The sequence below is a fragment of the Cyclopterus lumpus genome, chromosome 14, assembly GCF_009769545.1.
Source record: "Cyclopterus lumpus isolate fCycLum1 chromosome 14, fCycLum1.pri, whole genome shotgun sequence".
In the NCBI taxonomy this organism is placed as follows: domain Eukaryota; kingdom Metazoa; phylum Chordata; class Actinopteri; order Perciformes; family Cyclopteridae; genus Cyclopterus; species Cyclopterus lumpus.
In genome coordinates, this window is record NC_046979.1 from 8,760,666 (window position 1) to 8,784,610 (window position 23,945).

The following is a 23,945-nucleotide window of genomic DNA, read 5'->3' on the forward strand; positions in this document are numbered from 1 at the left end:
ATGAACTACAACCAACAAAGTGTCAAAAACATAACAGCTGACATCTGCGGCTGCCTTCAGTGGGATGAGATGCATCTCACAGACAGTTCCTGCAACACACGATGAGTTCAATTACTACTTCACACAGCTGCTTTCTTTTTCACATAACATGTTTTTAAAAGATGATGCATCAATAAATGGAGAAGTCCCCAAAACAAGAACACAGTTCCCACCTTAGTGATAGATGCTCGGCATTTCTCAGCAAGGTCGTATATCCTGTTTAGATTTAGCTGGACAGCATCGGACTTGAGCATGTGAAGAGTACTGGCAACACCTGCGTTCAATACGCATCAATACCGTTATGATACGAGCTCGATAGTTGTTGACCTCGAGAAGAAGCCATTTCAAGAAGCCTTTAAACTGATTACTCAGCTTTTTCTGCAGGTATCGGCTCAGAACACAAGGTGCATACTTGCTTTGCTCACACCTTTGCCATGTTGTTGCTCACACCACATGCCATTTTGACATGAAAATGGCATGTGTGATGAGCAACTAGCACCATTCACTCAAACCATTCCGGCAACCACCGCCGATCGGTCAGATTCAGGAAGTGAATGAATGGCACATACGGCTGAGTATTATTTCCCTTCTTTTGGCATAAAACAAACAAAAAACACACTCAAGTCCGGCTGCACACACTTAGGAGATGTATCAATTTAGCATGGACTTAATTAGCAGAGGTCCTTTGCAGGTGTTTGTCATAGTTCCAAATTGGGACAACTATCATGTACTGCTTGCAGTACACTCGCCAACTGTTAAGCGGAAGAGCGGTTTCATTGCTTTTACAGATAAATAGATATCAGGGTGTAATCACGACTCAGCAGAATCTAAGCCACTTGCATGCATGCGGAAATGTCCGGTAAACTATTCATTTTGTATTGCTGTCCAATGCAAGTTGTAAACATAGTTCCCTTAGTCAGTTCAACACAAAATAATAAAAATAATAATAATATTGATCAAAGGACATGATCAACCAGCTAGATTAGCAGCCAGTGCTCTTTTTCATTTCATTTGGCCTATATTTTAAATTATGCAATACTCCATGTAAATTGATTGCTAACATCCAGGTTTAATCCATCTTGAAATCAACAAACGTCTAGTTAAATGTCACTTATAAGAAAAGATAACTTGTCAAAAGTACAGCAAAAATCAACGCAATGCACACAAATAATCGTGATGAAAAGTATTTTTCTGCAAATGTTTATTAATATAGAACAAAGCATTTCCATACACACTCCACTCATGAGAAATAATTTATTTTTCTGTATACACTTACTTCAATGCTGTATGGTATTATTACAATAAATATGTAATTCATATATTTAGGAATTTTAACTTATTATAAATAAAATGAAAACAATGAAATAAATATGCAGGTATATTTGGAGACGCAGATCTGGGAATGACAACGCCCATGGTTCATTTTCTACTTTGAGCCCAGACCTTTTTATCAAGTCGCTACCGGGACCGCTGTGCTGAATAAAAACTGTTAAATTACTAATTATAACATTGTGTTGTAGTTTACTACAATATGCATTGTGCTGTACTGGCTGTACGTTGTGCCAAGGAACTGCAGACATAAATTTGCTTGAAAATAATAATACAAAATCTTTGTAAATGCACTGTATATATAGTTGCTTGTAACCCAAAAAGAAAATCAGGAAAAACTTGTTTGAAATAAATCAAACACTCAAGGACTCAACATTGACAGTTGGGTGGCAGGTCTGGGAGGCATTCAGGCGTTGCTTTTCGTTACTCGTTCATAGTTTATCATCCGGACACATTTGACGAGGCATTCCAGAAGATCGGGAACAGTTGTCCAGCGGACGGGAGCTGGCTCGTTCTTTAGTAGCTCAGTACAGTTGTCCTGAAAGACAATAAATATAATTGGTTCAGCGCACTACCTTGCATTAATGTTTATTTATTAATGTGCTGCATTTGCTCCATCTAAAGAGAGTGGGTGGTATGCTTAGCCTTCGTAACACAGATTTGACATCTCATTTTGCAAATGTGATGTCAAAGGGAAATTTTTACCTTTGTCCCATCGATATAATACTTCAGGTTTCTCACAATCTTCTCCTGGTTCCTCCTTTTAGTGAAGTTGTCATGCTTTTCCAGGATATCGTGCACTTTGCAGAGGAACTTATTCTGTATGGAAAACATAAGCAAGAATACATTAGCTATTCAAAATAAACCCGGGCAAACCATTTTACACAAATGATGTAAAATGGCCATCGTAATTTGTCTTCTTCAGTTGCAAATCAAAGAATGGATATTAGACAAACCCAAATAAGTCAAAATAACAGTGCTACTGTCTTAACTGCAAAAGTTATATTAGTTTTGCCAGAAAAATAAATAAATCACAGCACTTGAACTACAAGCAACAATGCTTCAAAGACGCAACACTCTTCTCACATTGCATCCAGCTTCAGCCAGGCCCAAGACGTTCTCCACGAATGAGTCCTGCAGCACAAAGAAAGATTGGACAATTTATTAGTTTAGGCAGCTTTTTACAAGATCATGCACCAAGAAATTGTTTAAGAACAATTACATGAAGAGGAAAAGAGTTGTGCGTCATCAGCCGATTGTTTACCCTTTGGAGAGACTTGTTGTATCGTTCGGCCAGGTCAATTATTTCTTTCAGGTTGTGGTTCTCTTCAGTAGGACGGGCCAGAGCTGAAGTGAACAGCAGCGCCACAGCGGATACCAGCACGAACATAAAGGTCTTCATGATACTAGCTCGTTGGATCTCGACCTCTAGAAGAAGCTATTTCAAGAAAGGTCTCTGAACTGATCACTCAATTGTCAGCTTGCAGCTTGTTCTGAGGTCTTGGCTGAGAACACATGATTTATACTTGCTTTGCCCACGCCTTACGTTTCCCCCTAACTACAAAAAGCAGAAAAAAAATGCAGTGAGTCTGCAGAATGAGATAAGATTTGATTGATTAACCTGTGGTTGATGAGCAACTTCACTAACACTTAGTTATGTTTCTAAGAAAGTAACTTATAGGGTTGGCAACTTAAAAAAAAGAGCATTCACTTATTCCAGTGAAAAGAGAGACAGTCACAAATAACAACCCATGTCCTTCACAAGCAGTTTAATGATTATTCAGCTCACAAAGTGGAAAACATTGAAATATAACGACCTTTTCAGCAGAACTCACCCTTCTGTTGCCTCTGCTGGCCAGCAGATGGCTACTGGACACTTTGTCAAAAATACAAAACATCAGTGCAAGATGAAATAAATAAGTCACGGTCCAAAGCATAGGAACTGGTCATGCTATTGATTAGCATCATAAACTGTCAATGTCAGTTTGATTTTAAATGTTTATAATTTGTGATGTCAGACAAAAAAAACTACTTTAAAGCAAGATACACATCACCGTTCACATTTGGGAAGCAGTGGATTTATGGACTTTTTGTAGGAACACCACCTAGAACTTTCTTGACGGAACGAAGGACCTTGTGCAGTGTAGAAAAGAAACGTTTAAGTTTCGGCACTCTTATCAACACAGAATGCTTCCAAAGAGTTGCTGGGAATGTCTTTCCAGCCGGAGGAAGAACAAGAGAGGAAGGAGGTCGCCCTTTGTGTTGAAACAAACATTTTACATATTGTTTTACAGAGATTTGCTCATCTAATTAGTTTTTCAGGTTGATTATTTGGATTGTTTTAAAACTAAATCAACTGAACATCGAGAACAAGAGAGTGTACAGTCCTTCGTCTGCTCAGTGGAGATAGGAAGAGAGGGAGGTGATGCTGCACTTGGCGATCTCAGAGTTCTGGTCCTGGTTCTTACGGATCCGGTAGAAGTGCTCAATGTAGCTGGACCGCCCCAGCAGCTCCACAAAGTCCTCGTCGTGGGTGATGATCAACAGCTGGAAGTTGCGCTGGCGTGAGCGACTCTTGATGATTCTGGGGAGAGCGAGCAAGAGGACATAGTCATATAGTACAAACCAGATCAAAAGAAGGATTTTGGATTGTGTCGGTGCAGAGCTTCGGTTATAACGGCCTGAAGGCCAAAGCAAGGCTGGAGGGTGAAGTTACAGCCAGCATGTTGCACAGTCACTGTGGCATGTATGTGTGCACTTCTATTCTTGTGAGGACATTACGGAGTTTGAAACCTACTTTTTTGACACATTGGAGAGTGAGAAAATGTAGGTCAGTTCTCACTTCCTCAGAGGTTTGTTTGAAGATTAAGACTTGGTTTTGGGTGATGCGTCGTGTCAAAGAGGCTCCTCCCATGTTTTAAGGTGAAAACATTGTGTGTGTGCAGGTGTGTACTGACTCTACGAGGGCGTGTGCCAGTGACTCAATGTTTTCCCGGTCCAAGTTGGTGGTGGGCTCGTCCAGGGCCAGGATCCCACAGTTCAGACAGAAGGTCTCGGCCAGAGCTAGACGAATGATCAGCGACGCCAACACCTCGAAACACAAAGCCACAGTTTTGAGAAAACAAAAACAAAAACTCCACATGAACTCTACAGTAGATATCTGAATTTGTTTTGTACTTCACTTTCACACAATCATTCACTGCAAAATATTCTATCTTTTTACAACTCACATGCAAGAGTTTTATGTGAATGATGTGCTAATAAAGAAAACTTAATTTTCTGGTACCTTCTGGCCGGCGCTGCAGCGTCCTCTCATATCCAAAGGCGTGTCTCCTTTAACCATAACTACCTTGTAGTTGTAAATCCTCCGCTTGACCCCTGCGGACGCGTTTTCGTCAAAATCAGACCTGATCTCCACGTACTCAATGTCTGCAGAGGGGGCAAGAGGAAAGGATGAAACCCAGAGAGGGAGGAATGAGGGAGAACTCTGCGCACACAAATACAAATCAGAGCTCTAGAAGTGGACGCACCTTGACCCCTGTAGGTGCTGCGCCATAGATCTCTGATAATCTTGTTGATCTCGCCCATCTTCATGCTGTGGAATTTCATGATGGTTCTGAGGAAAACAAAAAGAAAACAAAGTTACGCACCGAAGTATCAAAATGTATATTAAATATTATAAAATAATTGAATAATGTAAAAAATGTGAATAAGGCACACCGCGTGGTTTCAAAATGGCTATCAAGCATTTCCTGTGTCTTGAACACTTTTACACTTTTACACAGTCCACAATGAGCACCACTGCTTTGAATACAACAACATTTATTATTTAATATGTTGAGAATGAGAGTTGGCTCATTTCAGACCACACCACAGCGTGTGCACACAAGCATGCATGGGTAAATACCGACAGATATGGATTAAAAATATGACCTGAACAACTGAAAGCTATTTTATGATCATTTGATGACAAAATGATAGCTCAGCAATTTTTTTACAAAAAATGAATATCATATTGATACAGGAGAAACATATATGTTGATATAAAAGATATGAAGGCAAGCTGTATTCCGGCATACCAGGAATCCTTTGTGTATGATTGACCAAATTGATGAGAAACTCTAATGTGGTTTGAAAACACCAGCGCGATAACAGTTTCACCAACAGCGCTTCTTCTGCAGCCCATGTTTGGAAGTCTGTATTTACACTATTTATGCAACAGAAGAATTGGTCATGATGATAAGAATAAAATGATTTTATATTTGAGATGCATCACATTGCTGACGGAGACTATCAAAAAGTAAAAAATTATCAATTATCTGTATATATTTACATATTTATTCAAAATAATTAGAAAGCTGGTGGATACGGTTGCTTTTAGTGCAGTTTGAGTTTGAACAGAAATTAACTCAACGTAATTGTACAACCAGCAAACAGAGATTATAGGTACATGACAGTTACAGCATTGTCTTCGGGGGTTTGACTGATGATGCCCAAACAACAAGTGCTTCCAAAGTGACAGATAGAGTTTCAAATAGATGTTTCTTTCCGCTTGCAAATTGAAAACATCTCATCATGACAACACTTTCGTTGTATTCAGACAGAAACTGTGACTTTGATATATGCTCTGCTGGAAAGTTGCAAAGGCCTGCTTGAAATCTTGATAACAGACACTGCGTCAGGGCAGACTCCATTGCCTAAACCCACACGCTGTCTTCTCAGATGGTATCTGGGACTGTGAGTCACACTTCCCTAGTGAGGCTTACTTATGCCTTTCATTCTCAGTTAGGGTCTCTGTCAGACGTATCCATATATACAGGAACAAATGTTTACCACCAAGATTACACAACATAATGTGGATGAAATGCAGAAAGCCACTGAAAAAGCACAATGAGCAAAGTCCTGAAGGCCTCATCTGCGTCCAATAGACCTATTGGAGCTTCATTTGCAATCAAACTGGTGCAAAAAATTTTTAAAAAAAGATTCTCTGATACACTACATATTAAGTTGTGTGTTGTCGTGCTTTTCACATTATAAATGCTGCCAATGATAGCCATGCAATCTTATTCTGGGAAACAACTTGATAGTGTTGTGCTCGTAAGCATTGTGGTATATTCTTGGTCCATTTCTACAGGAAAATAAAGACATTTTCACACTTAATAATGTATTTATGTATCTTATGTATCTGACCTCGTATTATAATAAATAACGTTTTCTTTACTTTTGATTCAATAATAAACAATATAATATAGACGCATTAGGGCTGCAACTAAATATTATTTTCTTTGTCAATTAATATGCTGATTATTTTCTAATCAACTAATTGTTTAGACAGTAAATAGTGAACTAGAATCTCCATCCGCTGACTCATTTTGTAGTTTACTGAGATCATGGTGACTTTAACTTTTGATTACCAGTTTTGTACTTTGCCAAAAGAATGAATAATCAGACAAATCACACAAAACACAATATAAGATAATAAATAAACTACATGCGACTCAATATGATGACTTGTGTCCTGCAGCATGCCGGAAGTGCAAAATACAATTTGAAACTTATTCTCATCTAATGTGGTCATGTTCTGGTCTTATAATAGTTTTCTCTTGATTAACTTATCGATTAATCGCAAAATTGTTCCAGCTGTAATAACTGTAATGCAGGCTTTAAAACCAGGAAAAGACCACACATGCAATACTAAAATATCTAGTATCATAACTTGATATCTATATATTGCCAAGTCCTATATACTGGTTGAATATGACATCACTTGAAAAGCTTTAAATACAATTTACACCCTTTGCAAAGCCATCATGTATTTACTACAACACCTTCTAGTGATACATCTACAAAGACGTTGTCCACCTACACAAAGGAAACTCAACGGCTGCAACATGTAATCACTTTGACTGACACACACACACACACACACACACACACACACACACACACACACACACACACACACACACACACACACACACACACACACACACACACACACACACACACACACACACACACACACACACACACACACACACACACACACACACACACACACACACACACACACACACACACACACACACACACACACACACACACACACACACGCAGCAGTTATTTGTCAACATAACCGATATTACATTCAACACATCAAACTGAACTTACTCCCACTGTAAGTTCCATTGGGTGTTTTTTGTATATTTCTATACGAGCAATGTTCATACAAACTTATATTTGTTTTTTATAACATTTATTAATATGATGTGCACACATGTACTTGGAGAAAAGGCTGATTCTGATGAAAGTCAGTAGGCTGCACTGAGATGGCAAATTAAATTATATTTATATTATAAGTAAAGTCGGCGAGTTTTCCGTAATGACACAACTTAATTTGACTCAAATCTATTAAAGGATTTGTTAGCGGTATACTGGTCATTATTGAATAATATCCTGTTGTATCATTATTGTATTTATTGATCACAGCTACATTGTTTGCCAGCCACAGCAGTGACACATCCAACTGATTACATCCAATTGAGATAAATCAGCATTAAGTCAATGCCACTGCTGACAGTTCTGCACTGCAGCTGAGGAAACGTTCGCTTCACACACCGACAGGATGAGCTGCATCACTGGAAATCTAAAATCAGAACTTTACAGTGATGAGCATCAAACGATGGAATGATTGCCAAAGAGAATATAAAAAAAAAACTCCAAACAGGAAGGCCGCAGCATGTCGGCAAGTTTGAAACCCAGAACTTTCTGTGATGTGACACTGCATCACCGTGCCATCATCATTCTTAAATTATTAGCATTAGTCAAATGTTTAACTGTGGAGCCTTCCAGCTAAAACCTTTCTAAAGCCTCCAGCGCTACAGTCTGGAAAAGGTACAAGAGAACTGACATCACTGCTCAAACTAAAGGTCCCCACCATGAGGCAACAGACTTCCTGGCTAACAATCTGAAAGCTTTGCGGTTGCTTTGATAAGAACTACTCAAACAGATTTCTCATAACAGGAACACTACAAGCGATAGTTCAGCAAAGGATGCTCTAATCTAATTACCAACACTACTGCCTACTAAGCATTAAGACACTTTCATGAACAAAATCAAATGCTGATAATGTCTTATTGTGTTGTTTTTTTAAGAAAAACAATTCTTCTGCAGCGTTCTTCTTATTTATACATTCGGAGAGATTAATTTTATAGCTGTCATTGATACTAGGTAAAAGAATACTCAATACTTAAATACAATATAGTTGTGTTGTTTATGGTTCTTCTAAACATATCCACCATGGTAAGCTACATTCTTTATAAATTCCCCAGCCTTTTAACTTATGGTTACATTCATCTCTGCAGTTTCGCGGTTAAATTATTCATTTAGATCCGTTTCAGTTTGAGTCATTGTGTACGTACATATAAAAAGGTTCCCAGGTCAACGTTTGACATTTGCTTCTACTAGTTCACACCATCATCCTTGTGGGGAATCACAATAACCATAATAATAAGATGCTACTGTGCTAATAATGTAAGGTTTATGAATTAGAAGTGATTTCCAGCTGGCATTCTCAAGTATCAAAAGTCTGCGAGAAATATCTCAACATTAAAAACCCACTAAAACACTATCAATCTATTGCAATCTCTGATTAGATAAACTTGATAAATACGTTGTGGTTACCACCTACTTTGAGTGTATGTGTCCATGTTTGGGCAACACTTACTGATCAAGGGCCTTGTAGTACAGATCCAGGTCTTTAATGACCAGCTCCGTTGTCCTCATGATTATCATCTTGGTTTTGTAGAGCTCATCAGCTTTGCCAAACTGATCATCCCGCAGCTCTTTTCTGTAAGCAATCAGTTCAAATAAGAAGTTGAATTCATGACAGACACCAAATTATTAATTTAAAGCTGGAACCATCAGTAGTGATGAACACTAAAGTAGCAAAATGGTTGGACAGAAACCAGCGAAAAAATTACCTGTTTCTTAGTCTTAGTTTATATTGACAATGTTAATGGGAAAATACTTATTTCCTCACCACTATAGGCTGCCTTATATACTAGAGGTATCTGCATATCTCACCTGTGATGAAGTATCTCCTCCTCGAACCCCTTTTGGCGTCCCAGTGCAATGCTGCGGTTCTTCTTCAACTCTTCGAGCTTGCGTTCTGCTTCGCGTCGTTCTCTGGACAACCACAGAAAGGTCAAACCATTGTGGGTAACCTCTAATGTTATGACCAGTCTGACTGCAAGTAACCATAACAAGTGTGATACCGCCATGGTAAAAGAGATTGGGGATGTCTTCAACAGTTAGCAAATGTATTGCTCTTGCAGATGAATAATAATGGTGTAGTGCTCTTACTGGCGTAGCTGCAACACTTGCATGTTGCCCATGTCTTTCAATAGAGCACCACGTTTAGCCACCACGTCCTTCAACTCCTCAACACGCTTCCTCAAGGTCAAGTTGTCCTGCAACCAGCGCTCCTGGACCTAAATAATAAAGAAAAGTTACCCTTTCAGACTGCTTCCCTCCTCTAAATAGGGAAAGTTCAGACTTTATTTGAGCCAAACAGTATAATGGTGGATTTAATTTACAAATTAAAAGAAAAGAGAAATTAAGACAACAATAACTTGGGAGGCCGTACCTTTTGAGTGTCTATGTCCTGACGGATGTTTCCCATCTCCTTGTTGATCTTCTCTTTATACTTCTCAGCCTCATGGAGCTGAGTGTTGGTTTCTTGAAGCTCAGCCTCTTTTTGCTTCAGCAAAAACAGACAATGTCAATCAACTTGTTCAGTACTTTCAAAAAAGCTTCTACGGCTGACATCAAAAGAAAAAAAGTTATTCCAAGAAAAGGAAAGCTGGTGTTTCAGAGTGAATGAAGACGGCGTAAATGTAACCTTATGATAAACATGTGAACATTACTAATGTCCATCACAAAATAAACAATAGAGGTATCAAGACACTCGGATGTATCATGTATGATAGTAGCAAACATGTTACCTCTTTGTATTCATCTTTGCCCTCATCAACGTATTTGGCGATGTCTCTTTCCAAGGTGGTGACCGCCTTCACTTTCTCTTTAATGGTACTGATCTGTCACAAACAAAGTGTTAGAATAGTGACAAGATTAAGATGATCAAAATGTAGCAGAAGAAGTTACAAACTTGCTTTTATTCCATCCTTACTCGTTTTTTTTTAATGGTAACTAACTTGTTGTAGAAACACTTCAATCATTATCAGGACATGTGACTTGTTTGACATTGAGTTGGATGAAGTTTAATTTGATATATATCTTATTCACTGTGATGTATCAAACTGTTAATTCACTGACATGGGACTGGACAAGGTAGATTATATCTGCCTCTCCTTGTTATATATTTTTCTCTTTTGGTATATATATATATGAATTAACAAAAGGGAGAACGTGTCCACCTTCTCCTGCCCCTCTTCCTGCCTCTGCCTCTTGCGCTCCACCAGTTCCTGCTTCTCCTGTTGCAGCTTCTCCAGAGCAGCAGACAAAGGGGACAGCTGTTCTTTGGCTTCCTGGTTGGACACAAAGTGAGAGGAACAGTGACAACATCAACAGAAATAAAGAATTGAAGCAAACATGTCGAATATAAATTAAAACAACACCACAAAATCGTTTTTGACTGAGTACATGCACATGGCAGTATAACTCAACATGCAGGCCATGCCCAAATGAGAAGATAGCAAGGATACTGCCTGCCTGTACAAGTGAATATTTCTTTGTATGGAACAGAAATATGCAAACTGACAACAAAATATCATGTTTAAAATCTGCATTACCATCTCATTAACGAGTCTAGAGGGTGAACTTGAAAAGACTAAACACTATAAACAGTCTTGTGTCCTGTCCAAGTGCCTCTACATCAACATCTTTCGAGAAGTAGCTCGCATAAACAAAAACAATAAAAAGTACCCTGATGTCCCTGGTAAAGGCGTGTATTTCAGTGGTGAACTCAACACACTGGTCCTCCAGCTGCTGCTTTTTCTGCATATCACTGCTCAGCTGAAGTTTCTCTGCTCTGGTCTCATTCACAGCACTTTTCAGCGTCTGAATCTGATCCTGCTGGTCCTGGATCAGCTTACGGTTAAGCTCCATCTTGCTGGAGGCTGCAAGTACAAAATAAAGTTATAAACGGACAAAGACAAAAAGAGCTTACACTCCATTCTCTTTACCATCTGACCCGCAGAGTCAATCTGCAGCTGAGACCAACAAGGGATCTATAGTGTTGAAGTAGTCGAAAGCTCAGATTTTTAAATTAATTTAATGACGCAAAAACTCAGCGCTTTGATTGATTACCTATTTTAAGCATTATTCAAGTCTTTTTTTGGCATTTCTGCTTAGCAGACAAACAGGAACGGAAGGGACAAAAAAAAGGGAACATTTGTGTATATAAAGTACGGTACATCTACATTATTGAGATATGTAGACTATTTTTAAAGTAAGACACTCAGTTGCCAGTTTATTAGGCACACCAAGCTAAAACAAATGCAGTATAATACAGCAGACCTTAAATAAATCATAGCTTCATGAAGGTTATAATGTTCAGTTGTAGTTTAAAGTGTTCTCAAAAGTAATTCAACTTCACAATAATCTCAGACTGAAGTTTGTGGTGATAGCTTTTTAAGTGCGTTCACAATCGTTCTCATTTGAAGTTTAGAGGTTAAGATAATCAAGCTAAAGTCGCCTTGTTCAAAATTGCTGTTTATGTAGTCAAAGATGATTAAAGTTACTGGTGGCAAAACTACATCAGAACCCAGACTGGAATTTCCCTCTGTGGGAATGCCTGTATGATGCCATCTTACTGGTGTCTAGCTTGTGCTGAGTCTCCTGCTTCTCCTGACTGACTTGCTGGATGGTTCTGGTCAAGTCCACTCCCTGGAGTTTGGCTGCCTGCTGAGCTATTTTCCTCTCCAAGTCTTTCAGGTCCATCTGGAAAGAAACACATATTAGTAAGGTAAATAAATAAGGTAAGAAAGACACAACGGCGAAGGGGTGTGTGTATACATCTCCAGGAATTAGCAATGTCTTCCAGTGATGTTTCTTAAATCACCAAGATTCATCTGTGTCACAACTAAAATGCCAATTGTAATCACCTTTATTGTCCCACACTGCTGTTATTTGAAACTTATCAGTAAAATATGTCAACTGAAAAGAGAAGAATGCCTCTAATGGTCTCCATCTGTAGTAGGGGTGGGAATCACCAGAGGCACACGTTTTCACTTAGTTCTTCTCACTTCAGTCCATTTCTAATAGGCCTATAGCCAATGAACTAAAATAAGTATATATACTATATCCTTTTACTTTATTTAAGTCATCTATAGTGGTGATTTGCATTATAAAAATTCAAATGATTAGGAAATAAAATATTTTAATTGATCCATTGTTCTTAACAGTCATTTTAATTATGTATTATACGCTGTTGGAGCTAATGTTGAGAAATTAAAGTGGTCATCATTCATCTCTAATATCGATTTATGTTGCTGTGAATTTAGTTTCTAGTTTATCACCAAAACTAAATTTTACATTTGAACACATCATGATAATACAAGGAATGCCTTCCCAAAACCCAGTTCTGAATAGGAACAGGTTCTTCATTAGTAAAACCTGGAGTATTGATAAGCGCCGTAGTTAACGGTTGTGCTATCGGTACTTTAGAAGTTACAGAGTGAGATCTCTGCAGAAAATAGCAGCGTCTCAAACCTCCTCTCTCCTTCTCTGTGCCCGTCTTAGTTGCGTTTACTCTGACACACACATCGACTCCGGTTCTGTACAGCGTGAGACACACATTAAGACAAAGAGAAGAAAAAGATGGAAGTGTGGCTACATTTTACTCCAGTAGATGCTCATAACTGTCAGTCAGAAATGCAATAAAACCCTTCCAATTAAAAAGGAGGTAATACCAGCAATTCATTCAGTTTTCGACTGTTTGGCGAGCAGCCGTCCACCCTTGTCCACGGCAGGTAACGTGAGCGATGCCTTACGGAGTTGGATAATTGGAATAGTTTAATAAATGAAAGGTAATCAATAAGCTAATTGTTGAGCTTGAATGTATTTTAAAGCCCATTTGTATACATACAAGAATAATAAAGCAATGTTGCAACTTTTCTTTATGCATGTCCTTTTTTCTTACAATATACTCTAAAAGCAAATACGAGTATCGATAGTTAACCATATAAGAGTTAATTAATGAATTATTAAGCGTAGTATCAATAAAATCCTAACGATACCCATTTTTCCTGAATGAAGCTTGAACGCACCACAATGCAACTCAATGGAAAGCTCTTTTAGGCTGATCTCAACACAAATTTGTTGTTCTCATGTTTCATTATCAGACCAGCCACTAGAAATCACTGCCAATCTCCAAATCGCATATTTTAACCTGAATCTAGGTCAATGACAATCTACTTCTTTTTTCCCCCTCACACTATGATGGTAAAACTTAAATTAATACACGGTTCACATTACTCTCTGGTCATTGTCTATATCCAAAATGCTCCCACAATACCAATTTAAGGCATTTTCTGGCAGATAAAAGGCTGGATTGTTGTTTACTTCTGAAATGTTTACAGCAACTCTTCAGCTGAGCGGCTTTCAACTGCAATTACAGCCAATTTGGTTAATCCCAACATCCCCAATTGCATTGTTAATAGTTTATATAATAACAGAGCAATACTTGGCCTTCATGTATCAATTCAATAATCTCCACGCATAATGCCACGATACTACGCTATATTGATTTTTGTCCCTACCCCTAATCTGTTGGAAGAGTGTACAGGATGGAGAGGGACAAATGTGGTCAGAAAGAGTGAGACAGACAGGAGGGTGGTACCAGGTATCTGTCCATGAGCGATATGTCCTGCAGGCAGGCCTTGGCTGTTTCCTCTTCTGACATCAGGGTGCGAAGCAGAGTCTCCTGCTCCTCCACGTCGCCCTTCAGCCTCTCGATTTCTCTGTTTACAGTCTGCAAGCGATTCCTCAACTCAGGCAACTCCTTTTCCTGAAACTGTACAATGGACTCCCTGGGAGGCATGGAAGAGAATATAAATGTACTTTTGAGCGGATAATAAAAGTGTATGCTATTTATTTATACTGTTATCCAACATTCTTTCTTCTTTAACTCCCCGCTGTTATTCAGGGAACAGTTGTCTCTCAAGCCTACGGTGGATGGATGATAACAAAATAAAATAATATATATACACGTTTAACTTGAGAAGAGCCCTGAACCACAGAGTAGCTGTTTAACTTACAACAGTACACCATAACCAAAGAATATATTAATTTTTAGGAGAGTCTATCAATGAAACCCATATTTAAGCTGTGTACATTTGTTTCTTTCATCACTTCAATTGTTGAAAAGAAGTTGCTCTTCTTAGGTAATGAAAAGACAGTAGAGAGAAATGGAAGGGAAATCTCAATCATGAGAATATGGCTCCATCTAGTGGCGGTACATGTCTTTAAACCTCCTGTGCTCTATTCCCAGTAACGACACACAGGTGTGTTTTAGTGGCCGATTAGACCTCTTTCCAGGACTGTGTGGGTGCGTTTAGACTAAACTGACTGTTAGGTAAGAAAAAAACGTCATCATTCTTATTGGTAGATGAAGATTTGTGCCGAATAAATCTTCATCAAAGCGCCGGCTCAACCTTGAACCGGAGGAGAAATCTAATCAGCCAGAATAACTGAAACACCTGTTTTGGTGTTCAGAGGCTTTTAACAAACACATGGGAAGAGAAAAAGGACAAGAAGTTCACTTTTATACTCTTAAACTAAAACCTTTGGATTCTTCTTTTGGGTTGTCCAATTTTTTGTACTTTTTTAAAAAAAAATTATTTAGAGATGCAATACACAACTTTAGTATTTAAAATAAAAAGTCTCTATTTGTCCTTCCTGTTTTTGTCAAAAGTAATTTATTTGAAATGTGGCGCAGCAATATAGTGCTCCGCAGCCTCTACATGCCATACTGCTGGAACCACTCTGTTGTGCCTCTATAAAAAGGTATATATATATATATATATATATATATATATATATATATATATATATATACACACATATATATATATATATATATATATATATATATATATATATATATAAAAAAACACAATCTCTGTCTTGCCAGACCCAGGTGTCTTCATACCTGACAGGTCTGAGGGCCATCATCTCATCCCTCTTCTGCTCTTTCCTCTTCAGGTCCTGCTCTGTGTTTTTCAGCTTGTCTGGCACCAGGCGTAGTTTGGACTGCATGTCACTAACCACTTCGTGCAGATCAGAGTCTGAGGGGAACGTCCGCTGGCACACAGGGCAGCAGGGCTCTCTCTCCTCTGTCAGCTGGCTGATGAACTGGGTGTACACGGCTGTGGCTCCAGCTAGCATGGCTATAAAAAAAAAAACACAGGTGGAGGAAGGAAGAAAAATTGTCTTACTACTTACATTACTTCTACCGTTTCTGCTGCACATTAGAGTCATCTGCTCCTTCTTTGTTGTTCTACTCGAAGCATAGAGATCAACGCTGCCAGTACTAAAGCTAGTCTCACATAAATGTAACTCGCATATCTACCAAATGGCAAGCATTGTATGTTGAGTAAAAAGTGGTGCACATGCTATGGATATCACATTGTCCATTTCATTGTGAGAATTGTGTGTGCACTGTACAGTGCATTATTCTCCAACTTAAAATTCAGTCAGTCAAAAAAGCGGTAAATAAAGTACACAAAGTAATATTTAGGGAGTGAACAGAGAGAGACAACGTTTAGCCAGTTTTGACGTCTCATCTCTCTATATGAACGTCTATTTGTGTCTACGCCACGAAGCTCCTTCTAATTTACCTCTCTGTTTAGAGCTCTTCTCCAGATCTTCTCGTAGCTTGCCCAGGTCCTGCTCCAGATCCTGACTGCCACATATGTTGAAAAACTTCTCTTCGTCGCTGGCTAACTGCTGCTCCTTCTTCCGTACCTCAGCAGCAATGTGGCTTTTATTCTGCTCGCTCGATGCCAGGTCCTTGCTGAGAATTATGAACAAAATATCACAACATAACAAGTGATTATATTTACATTTTTGTTTATTATGCCTTGATGTAAATACATCTTACTAACTTGAATTTGGCAAGTCTGTCTCTGGTGCTGTTGATTTCCTTAGATTTGACATAGATCCAGTCCTCCAATTCTCTCTTGTTGGGAAAGTGGCCCAGCAATGTCACCAGCTCCTCGCTGTGGCGAGACTTGATCTTACGAACCTGCTCCTCCTTCTCCGTCTGGAGGAATGAATTAAGAGGAAAGATGAGAGGGACATCAAAGAAGGGAAAGGCGACAGGAGCAGGTTAGGAAGAAGGGGTGAAAGATGAAGAGGAAAAGCAGAGAGAGGAGATAAGCACACAGGGTTAAAGTACCACCCGCATGGGGTCACTCAGTTTTACTGAGGGAGGGGGAGAAAAAGGAAGAAATAGTAGAGTAGAGCCAGAGGAGAATGTTCAACACCAGTTGCCTTCCAATGAATTTAGGTTACATATTACCTTGTCCTTTTTCAGCATGTCCATCTGGGTGCGTGCGGTGGTGTGTGTGTTGAGTGACCCCATCTCTTGGTCGAGCTTTCTCTGTGTGCGGTCAAGTTCGGCCTTTTCTCTCTGGAGCTCCACCACCTCTGCCTTCAGCTCCTCCACGTTGGCGCTCTGAACTGCACTTTGTAGCTCACGCTCCTGAAGATGAAAAGACACACAGAAAGTTTTGCGACTTCATAAAAATAAGTCACGTCATAAGTTCATGCTCATGTACTTATCCACATAGCTGATTCTTTATCCAACTGAACAGAGGGGTGAGAGGAGAGAAACTTAAACGTGCAAGACAAGCAGGCACACTTTAACACACAACTTACTAGCTGTGGAAATGTACACCATCTAAGAAAACCTCATCATAGCCATTGTGTGTATACTCACCACTTTAGCCAGTTCATTCTCCAGTTCTTGCAGACGACTAGACGAACCCTCCAGCCTCTGCAGCTCCTCCCCGATGTTCCTCAGTTCTTGCTGCTTCTTCCCCTGAATGTCTCTCTTCAACTCCACAGTTCTCTGCAGGCCAGTCTTCTTATCCCTCATTTCATCAATGGAGTGCTGCTTCTGCTGCTCCTTCTCCTGCAGGTCCGCCTGAGTGTACAGAATAATAAGAGGAATCAGGCATTACATTAATAGGACATTTATTCATGATCCGGCAAAAAGTTACTGAAAGTATTTCTTGGAGGTAGAATTTACTTTTTTGTAAATTTGTATGTGAAATAACACAGTTGGTTAATGGCATTAAATGCCACGGCTGCAAAAAATATTACCGGTAGTAAATATACGTATTGTGATCAGGGCGTTTCTTACCATAACCTGACTGACTGTCTCTTTTTCCTGCTCAAGTCTCTGTGTGACGTGACGATTAAAGCTCTCAAGCTGAAGGGTAGTGAAGGGTGGCCGGTCGTAACCCTCCATCTCCAGATAGGACGACAAAGAGCGAACCTGAGAGAGAGAAATGCAAGAACTTACATCAAACCAGTTTCAAAGTGATATATTCTTAATTTTGTAATAAATGCATTTAAGTGTGTTTTATTATATAGAACATTATTAGTTTTTAATGTACATAAATAAAACTGAGTGTTGTATGAGAGATGGTGGAGTTCACCTGCTCTTTACGTTACAATAATACGGTCCATTTTGTCCAAAGTGACTTATAATAACGGCATTTGACCTCCGTGGAAACAAGAGCTCGATGTCATGAAAACTGTTAAGTGTATCGCTTCCAAACGAACAACTAAAAGATTTCCTCCCACCTGAGTGTCGCGGTTCTTGATGTTTTGAGTGTGGCGGTCAGCCTCCAGCTGTAGACGACCTGGGAAAAGAGAGGGGGATTTTAGCAGCAGATTTAGTCTTCAGGAGATATCTCTATTTGTCCACCTGTCTGTCCATCCTTCCTTGTACATATCTTGAGAATAGCAGAGTATTTCAAGCCCCCCTTGGACTTGTTTCTAGGATATATTCTGACATTCTGCCGGTGCACTCAAAGATGTATGCCATCAGATAATGCTGCACCAAAAAAATCTAGAATAGTGTGGTGTGCTTAATGATTCAGCAAAATGCTATTTTGGACAAAGTTTACCCCGGTACTTAGACTGGTGCATGTGTGCATGTGTGTGTACCTTGTTCTACCAGGAGATCAGCCTTGACTCTGTTGAGTCTCTGACACTCCCGTCCAGCTCTCTCCAGCTCCTTCTGGCACTCTGTCAGCCTCCGCTCCTTCTCTCTCACGGTCCTCTGGTGGTTCTGGTAAACATCCTGCAGCTGCTCGATTGAACCCTGGAACACCTGCCGCACACACAGTTAACTGGCTTAGAGCGGCTCTGAAGATCAATCAGGACGGCTTAGCAAACTGTCGGGGACAAAGGTTTGACTCCACTAGGGCCCTCCATGATAAAAAATAAGTGCACTAATGGATCTTTGAAAACAATCTGGACAAAAGATGCAGCGTTCATCTGCTTCAGGGATAATACCTGAATACAGTAAGAGCATTACATAATTACTACATTACATTAGTGCAACTACAGTAAACAAGCAAGACTTGGAGCGCCTTGGTAGCCGAATGGTCGATTCCAGCCAGGGCCCTTTGTTGCACGTAATACCGTCCCTCTCCTGTCTGCCTCTTCACTGGCAGCTGCCCACTAATGACAAATCTATGCCAAAAAAATAATCTTTTTAACAAAAATAAAACAAACATTGACAGCTGTTTTACTTCCAAGGGAGAAACTAAATGACTTTGGGCCACTTTGCAACAGAAAGCAAGTGGCAACCGTGGCCAAAATCATATCACTCTGACAATTCAGAATAGCGCGAGGCAACAAATACACAGAAGGACACTCGGTTTGTGACGCGTTCGCTCTCTCAAACAAAAACAATCACTCTTCAAATGCAAACATATAAACGGGTGAGAAGCAACAACCAGATGGGAGGAAGAAATTCCTGGCTCCTGTAAGGCAGATGAGTGGAAACACCAAACAGTAGTAAAAGTCCTTCATGTCGATGCAAAACAATGATGAACTGGCTTGATTACAGAATCAACAACAACCTCATTCACCATCTGCACTCTTTCTGTTAGTTTCCCATTTAGACGAATTACACTAACGGAGTGGAGTCTGGAGCATTATTAAACAGGTGTTCTCAAACAGACACAAATCAGGGGACTGACTCTTAGCATCTTCGTTCATGCATTTCATTTTCTGTCTCACAATCTTTAATTAAGTTTTTAAGAATCTTGTCAGGTTTCCAATGTGTTGCCTCCACACTTAGTATTGTCTGTGGAGGGTGAGCACTGCTTTTAGTGCTGGAAACTTGTCAAATGAATCCTTCATATCATATAACAATAAATTATTTTGGGTTTGTTTTCATGTTCATATTACCTAGTGCTATGTTACCTGTTCCATGGCTTCTTCCAGCTCTTTGTTATCAACCTCCATCTGTTCCTTCCTGCTGTCTAAAGCTTTGATGTCGTTGTCCAGCTTCATCACTTTCCCCAGTTTTGTGTCAATATCAGTCATTAGATTCTGAAAAGAAATCATTAAAAAAGGTTAATTATTAACTTGAGGTGCACTACAATTACCCTTCAGATGTGCCTACACCTGTAGACATGCAGTAATCCAACTCGGCTTACTGTATGTTTCACTTAAATGATGTGATCTTAGCTGCTGGGCTTCATCTCGGCTTCTAAGGCATAAAGAGCGTCTAACATAACTGTCGATCTCTTTCAGAGTGATACCATATCTAGTGCTGAAACTCATACTTGATGAATCGATTAGTTAATTAGTTATTATGTAATTAATTGCTATTGTAAAAGATCTAACAATTGTTGTTGAATTAAATACAATACATTTGCTGATTACAGCTGTAAAATGAAAAAGTGTATCTCTGTATCATTAATTTGACTGGTAATGGCGATCTGGAATTATTTTTTACATTCAATAGTGTAAAAATTATTAGATACAAATAAGTGGTCTGTCGATTTATCAGTGCACACCTCAATGTGTTGTATTCAAAAGGAACATAGTTTTTTACACTACTTTCCACAGTATGTGTCATCTTAAAATGATCAAAGATCTGGTCAAACTAATAGTACAAAGTTTGAAAGCTCACTAAATCAACTTTGCATTTCAGAACAGAACTACGCTAAATAATATCTGACCAACACAACCATTGGTTGGTTTTGTCTTGAAACGTGTATCAACACACACAATCAACACATACACACCTCCAGTGGCTCAATCTGGCTCTCTATCTGCTTGATGCTGTCTCTAGAGGCCATCAGCTGGGCCTCCTTGGTGGCCACGGTTTCTCTCATCTGCCTGGCTTTCTCCTTATTCTGCTTCAGGTAGACTAACGACTCTTGACATTTGCCGACTGTGATTTTCTGTTTGGCACGCAACTGACGCATCGTCTCCAGAGCTTTGATATACCTGAGAGAAGCACAAAGAGATAGTAATACAGGGTTTCCCCTCTTACTGCATCTGAATGGCATATTATGTAGTTTCATATTTTTGCTTGGCTTCAGAATGATTACGATTGTGATGAGTTACAAAAAGGAAAAAAAAGACAAAAATAAGAATGAGTGTTCTTTACTTGGTTGCAGCAAAGATGGAGTCAAACTTGTCTTTGAGCGCTTTGCCCTCACAAAGTGGCCAATTGGACTCTTCTTGGTGACAAAAGATGACATTATTCAGCACAGCCTTCGACACCCCCAGTGCAGAAATCATCTCTCGATCCAGCTCGCCACACTTTGACGACAAGCTCACCTTCTCACCGTCCCTGGGTGAATGATGAAGGTCACATGTCAAGAAAAAGGATCAAGTAACAGAAATATCAGTACCAAATTATTTATTTTCTTTTTCCACGAACCAGTGAGTAAAGACACTTGTGACTGTGGCTTACTTCGTCCTGATAATGACCTGCTCCAAGCTTTTGAAGGTGTAGTTCTTTGCTTTCTGAGTGCAGGACATGGAGCGAAGGATAGTCACTTTCTCGCCATTGACGTCGGTAAATAAGAGTCGAATCTGTGCTCGCACATCCGTCTCATGGGCGTCCTGGAATTCACACAGCAAGAACTTACTTTGACAAAAGATAGCCTAATGGATCCTCAGCTGACGAGGACTTTTATTAGGTGAGGATTCAAATAGTAATGGCAATAAAAAAAACACATACATGAGCTTGTTGTAATGATCAGTCATCACAAATTGGCCCAATCATTCCAATAATGATTCATAAAATGTTGTTGTTCCTGTCACATAATTATCAGTGTTACTTGAACACGTAAGATGATTCAAGAGTGAGAAACTTTACATTTTTAAAGTAAAAATGGAGCACTGTGGAAACTGTAACATCCCTGCATAATAAGCAGTGAGGTACACTCACCTTTGGATCATGAACAAATGCACCTCCTTTCGATCCAGGGGGAAGTTCTCCAGCGGTTGCATACTTAAGGCACTCAATAATCGTCTGGAAAGGGAAAAGAAAAAAGTTCATGCCATAAAAACTTGAGAGTTGCAGTTATTATTTTTAGTTGTTCCATATTTTGCTGTGGCTTTATGCAAAATATATATTTAAAACCAGTAAAAATCCCCAGACCAGTTAGTCTCATCGCAATGCATACTGTCAACTTTCTTGTTCCTTATTTCCGGTGATGCTTCAAAGTCTACCATTGGTCTCCTCAGAACATGTTCTCATACCGTTTTCCCTGCTCCGTTGGGTCCAACCAGCACGGTCAGCGGAGTGAAGAATGAAATGACTTGTTTGTCTTTATCCTCAATCCCAAAGCTCCTCACCCCGAGGATGCTCATCTTGTCTATCTTTGACATTTTTGCTTTCTGAAAAAGAAAAAAGGAAAGAGAAAGTGTTAAGAGAGAGAGAGGAGAAAACAAGACAAAGGAAAGCATTTCACTGTGAGACCAAGAGACATGCAACAGCAGGAGGAATATTTACATATCTTGCAATGCCTCCTAAAAATGTATCTGTAGCTACACTGACTACCAGGATTATAATGGTGACCAGTGATATCGGTTAATCTGCTGACTGAGATATTTGGTTTTGAAGGTGCTGTCAGTCTACTAATATATTTAGGTCGTTTTTCAAATTGGCCTTAAATAGTATACACTTTATCAAAAAGTACTGTGCTGAAAAAGTGTAGAAAACTTTTATATAGTCATCAAAAATGCACGTTTGAGCTGCTGTGTTTACAATCATAAAATGGTCATATGGACCAACAGACTTGCAAGTAGTTTTTACATTTTACATTTTAAACAATAGTTAAACTATGAGAAACACAGCAATTGTATGTAAGTGTGAACAAACTCAGTACACAGTCAAACGTTGCTAAACGTTATAACAATCTGTTATAAAAATCAGTGTAAGTAAATTACTCTTTTTATATGCATTTAAGTTCTTGGCATTAAAAGAATTGAGAACTCTGGCCGATTAAAAATGACATTGTAATTCATGATCACCATCTCTTCTCCATGTACGATGTCGTGTTTTGTCGTAAAATAAAACGGTTTCATTCACGACATATCGCTGATGTTTAGCGTTAGATATTAAAGTATAATACAAAGTTTATGACTCAAATACTGGTCTGAACAAACTTTAAATTACTTATTCAGGAATGACCCTTTGATCTAAAAAAGCGTTTATGTGTTTTTAGAGATTATGACGTTGAACAAGCCAATACCCTTTAATGTGTCGAGGCCATTGGGTGGAATCATCGTACACAACCGGTGTTACGGTGTAACACGCGACCCCTGTTAACTGGTGACTTCATAACTCTCTTCCTATTTCCAACAGCTGTTGCTACGACAATAAGGAGCTATTAGGCTGAAAGTCGCCAGTTAACAGGGTCGCTTGTTAAACCGTAACACCGGTGACACGTTAGCTCACGTTACTCATGGCTCCCTGTCAACTCCGCAGGCGAGCTAGTTTGGCTCTCATATGCTGCGTTGCGTGTATTTTATAGTTAGCAAACTCACTGTCCAACAAAGGGCTCCTCGAGCGCAGTGAAACGAGAATGATGTTCGTTGGTAGCAGTCGACTCCAGCCGTGTGCGTGCCCTGGATTCAACCCACCTCACAGTTGTTGTGGTTCACACGTGAACGTACAGTTTTCGCGCTAAACGGAACGTGACGTGGGCGGCGACTTCTTACTTCCGGGTCTGGGATCGTGAACAGAAACCTATAGACCGGAAATGCACGCTATCATGAGAGTCCCCTCATCTCCGTTCACTCCGAGTAACCTTTTTTCTTCTTCTATAACTATAAAATATTTCCTTGTGTGTGAAATCTCATAATTTCATGGGAAAGTCATCTTAAATGGTATTATGTATTTTCATAATAATCACATTTGAAACTTCATAAAAAAAATTAAAAATCCTTAAACGGTTTTAAGAAACTTTTAATGGATTACTGTTTAAAACCAAGAATATTTTTGAGTAAATTTAACGGCACTATTTTTGATGTATGTAACGTTTGAAATAAATTCCAATTTA

General features: G+C 39.3%; 1 protein-coding gene across 2 annotated transcripts; it reads right to left on the bottom strand.

Moving 5' to 3' along the window:
• Positions 1-3,115: 3,115 nt before the first annotated feature.
• On the bottom strand, positions 3,116-23,602 carry rad50 (RAD50 homolog, double strand break repair protein). Of its 2 annotated transcripts, none has more exons than XM_034550526.1 (28): positions 23,431-23,602; positions 22,141-22,278; positions 21,827-21,910; positions 21,347-21,498; positions 21,038-21,223; positions 20,670-20,874; positions 19,840-19,968; positions 18,571-18,736; positions 18,205-18,263; positions 17,759-17,893; positions 17,333-17,539; positions 16,913-17,095; positions 16,497-16,654; positions 16,230-16,405; positions 15,542-15,779; positions 14,231-14,420; positions 12,204-12,330; positions 11,314-11,507; positions 10,806-10,916; positions 10,374-10,466; positions 10,016-10,129; positions 9,733-9,860; positions 9,454-9,555; positions 9,095-9,217; positions 4,899-4,984; positions 4,655-4,797; positions 4,326-4,459; positions 3,116-3,952 (listed from the first exon to the last, which is right to left on the bottom strand). In XM_034550526.1, exons 2-28 carry the CDS (start codon positions 22,267-22,269, stop codon positions 3,766-3,768), a joined length of 3,939 nt encoding a protein of 1,312 aa, XP_034406417.1. In that variant the 5' UTR covers positions 22,270-22,278; positions 23,431-23,602; the 3' UTR covers positions 3,116-3,765. The 2 variants fall into 2 exon arrangements, 1 of the variants encoding a protein (XP_034406417.1); XR_004611055.1 differs by having other exon boundaries at positions 3,901-3,952; positions 4,166-4,459; positions 23,431-23,592.
• Positions 23,603-23,945: the final 343 nt, after the last annotated feature.

What these genes read in the sequence shown, in the direction of transcription:
- rad50 (XM_034550526.1), bottom strand. Translation starts at nt 22,269, where the DNA reads ATGTCAAAGATAGACAAGATGAGCATCCTCGGGGTGAGGAGCTTTGGG. An exon ending in AGGACATAGACACTCAAAAG is followed by an intron (nt 9,861 to 10,015) that starts GTACGGCCTCCC and finishes TTTATTATTTAG; the next exon opens with GTCCAGGAGCGCTGGTTGCA. An exon ending in GAGGAGATACTTCATCACAG is followed by an intron (nt 9,218 to 9,453) that starts GTGAGATATGCA and finishes GATTGCTTACAG; the next exon opens with AAAAGAGCTGCGGGATGATC.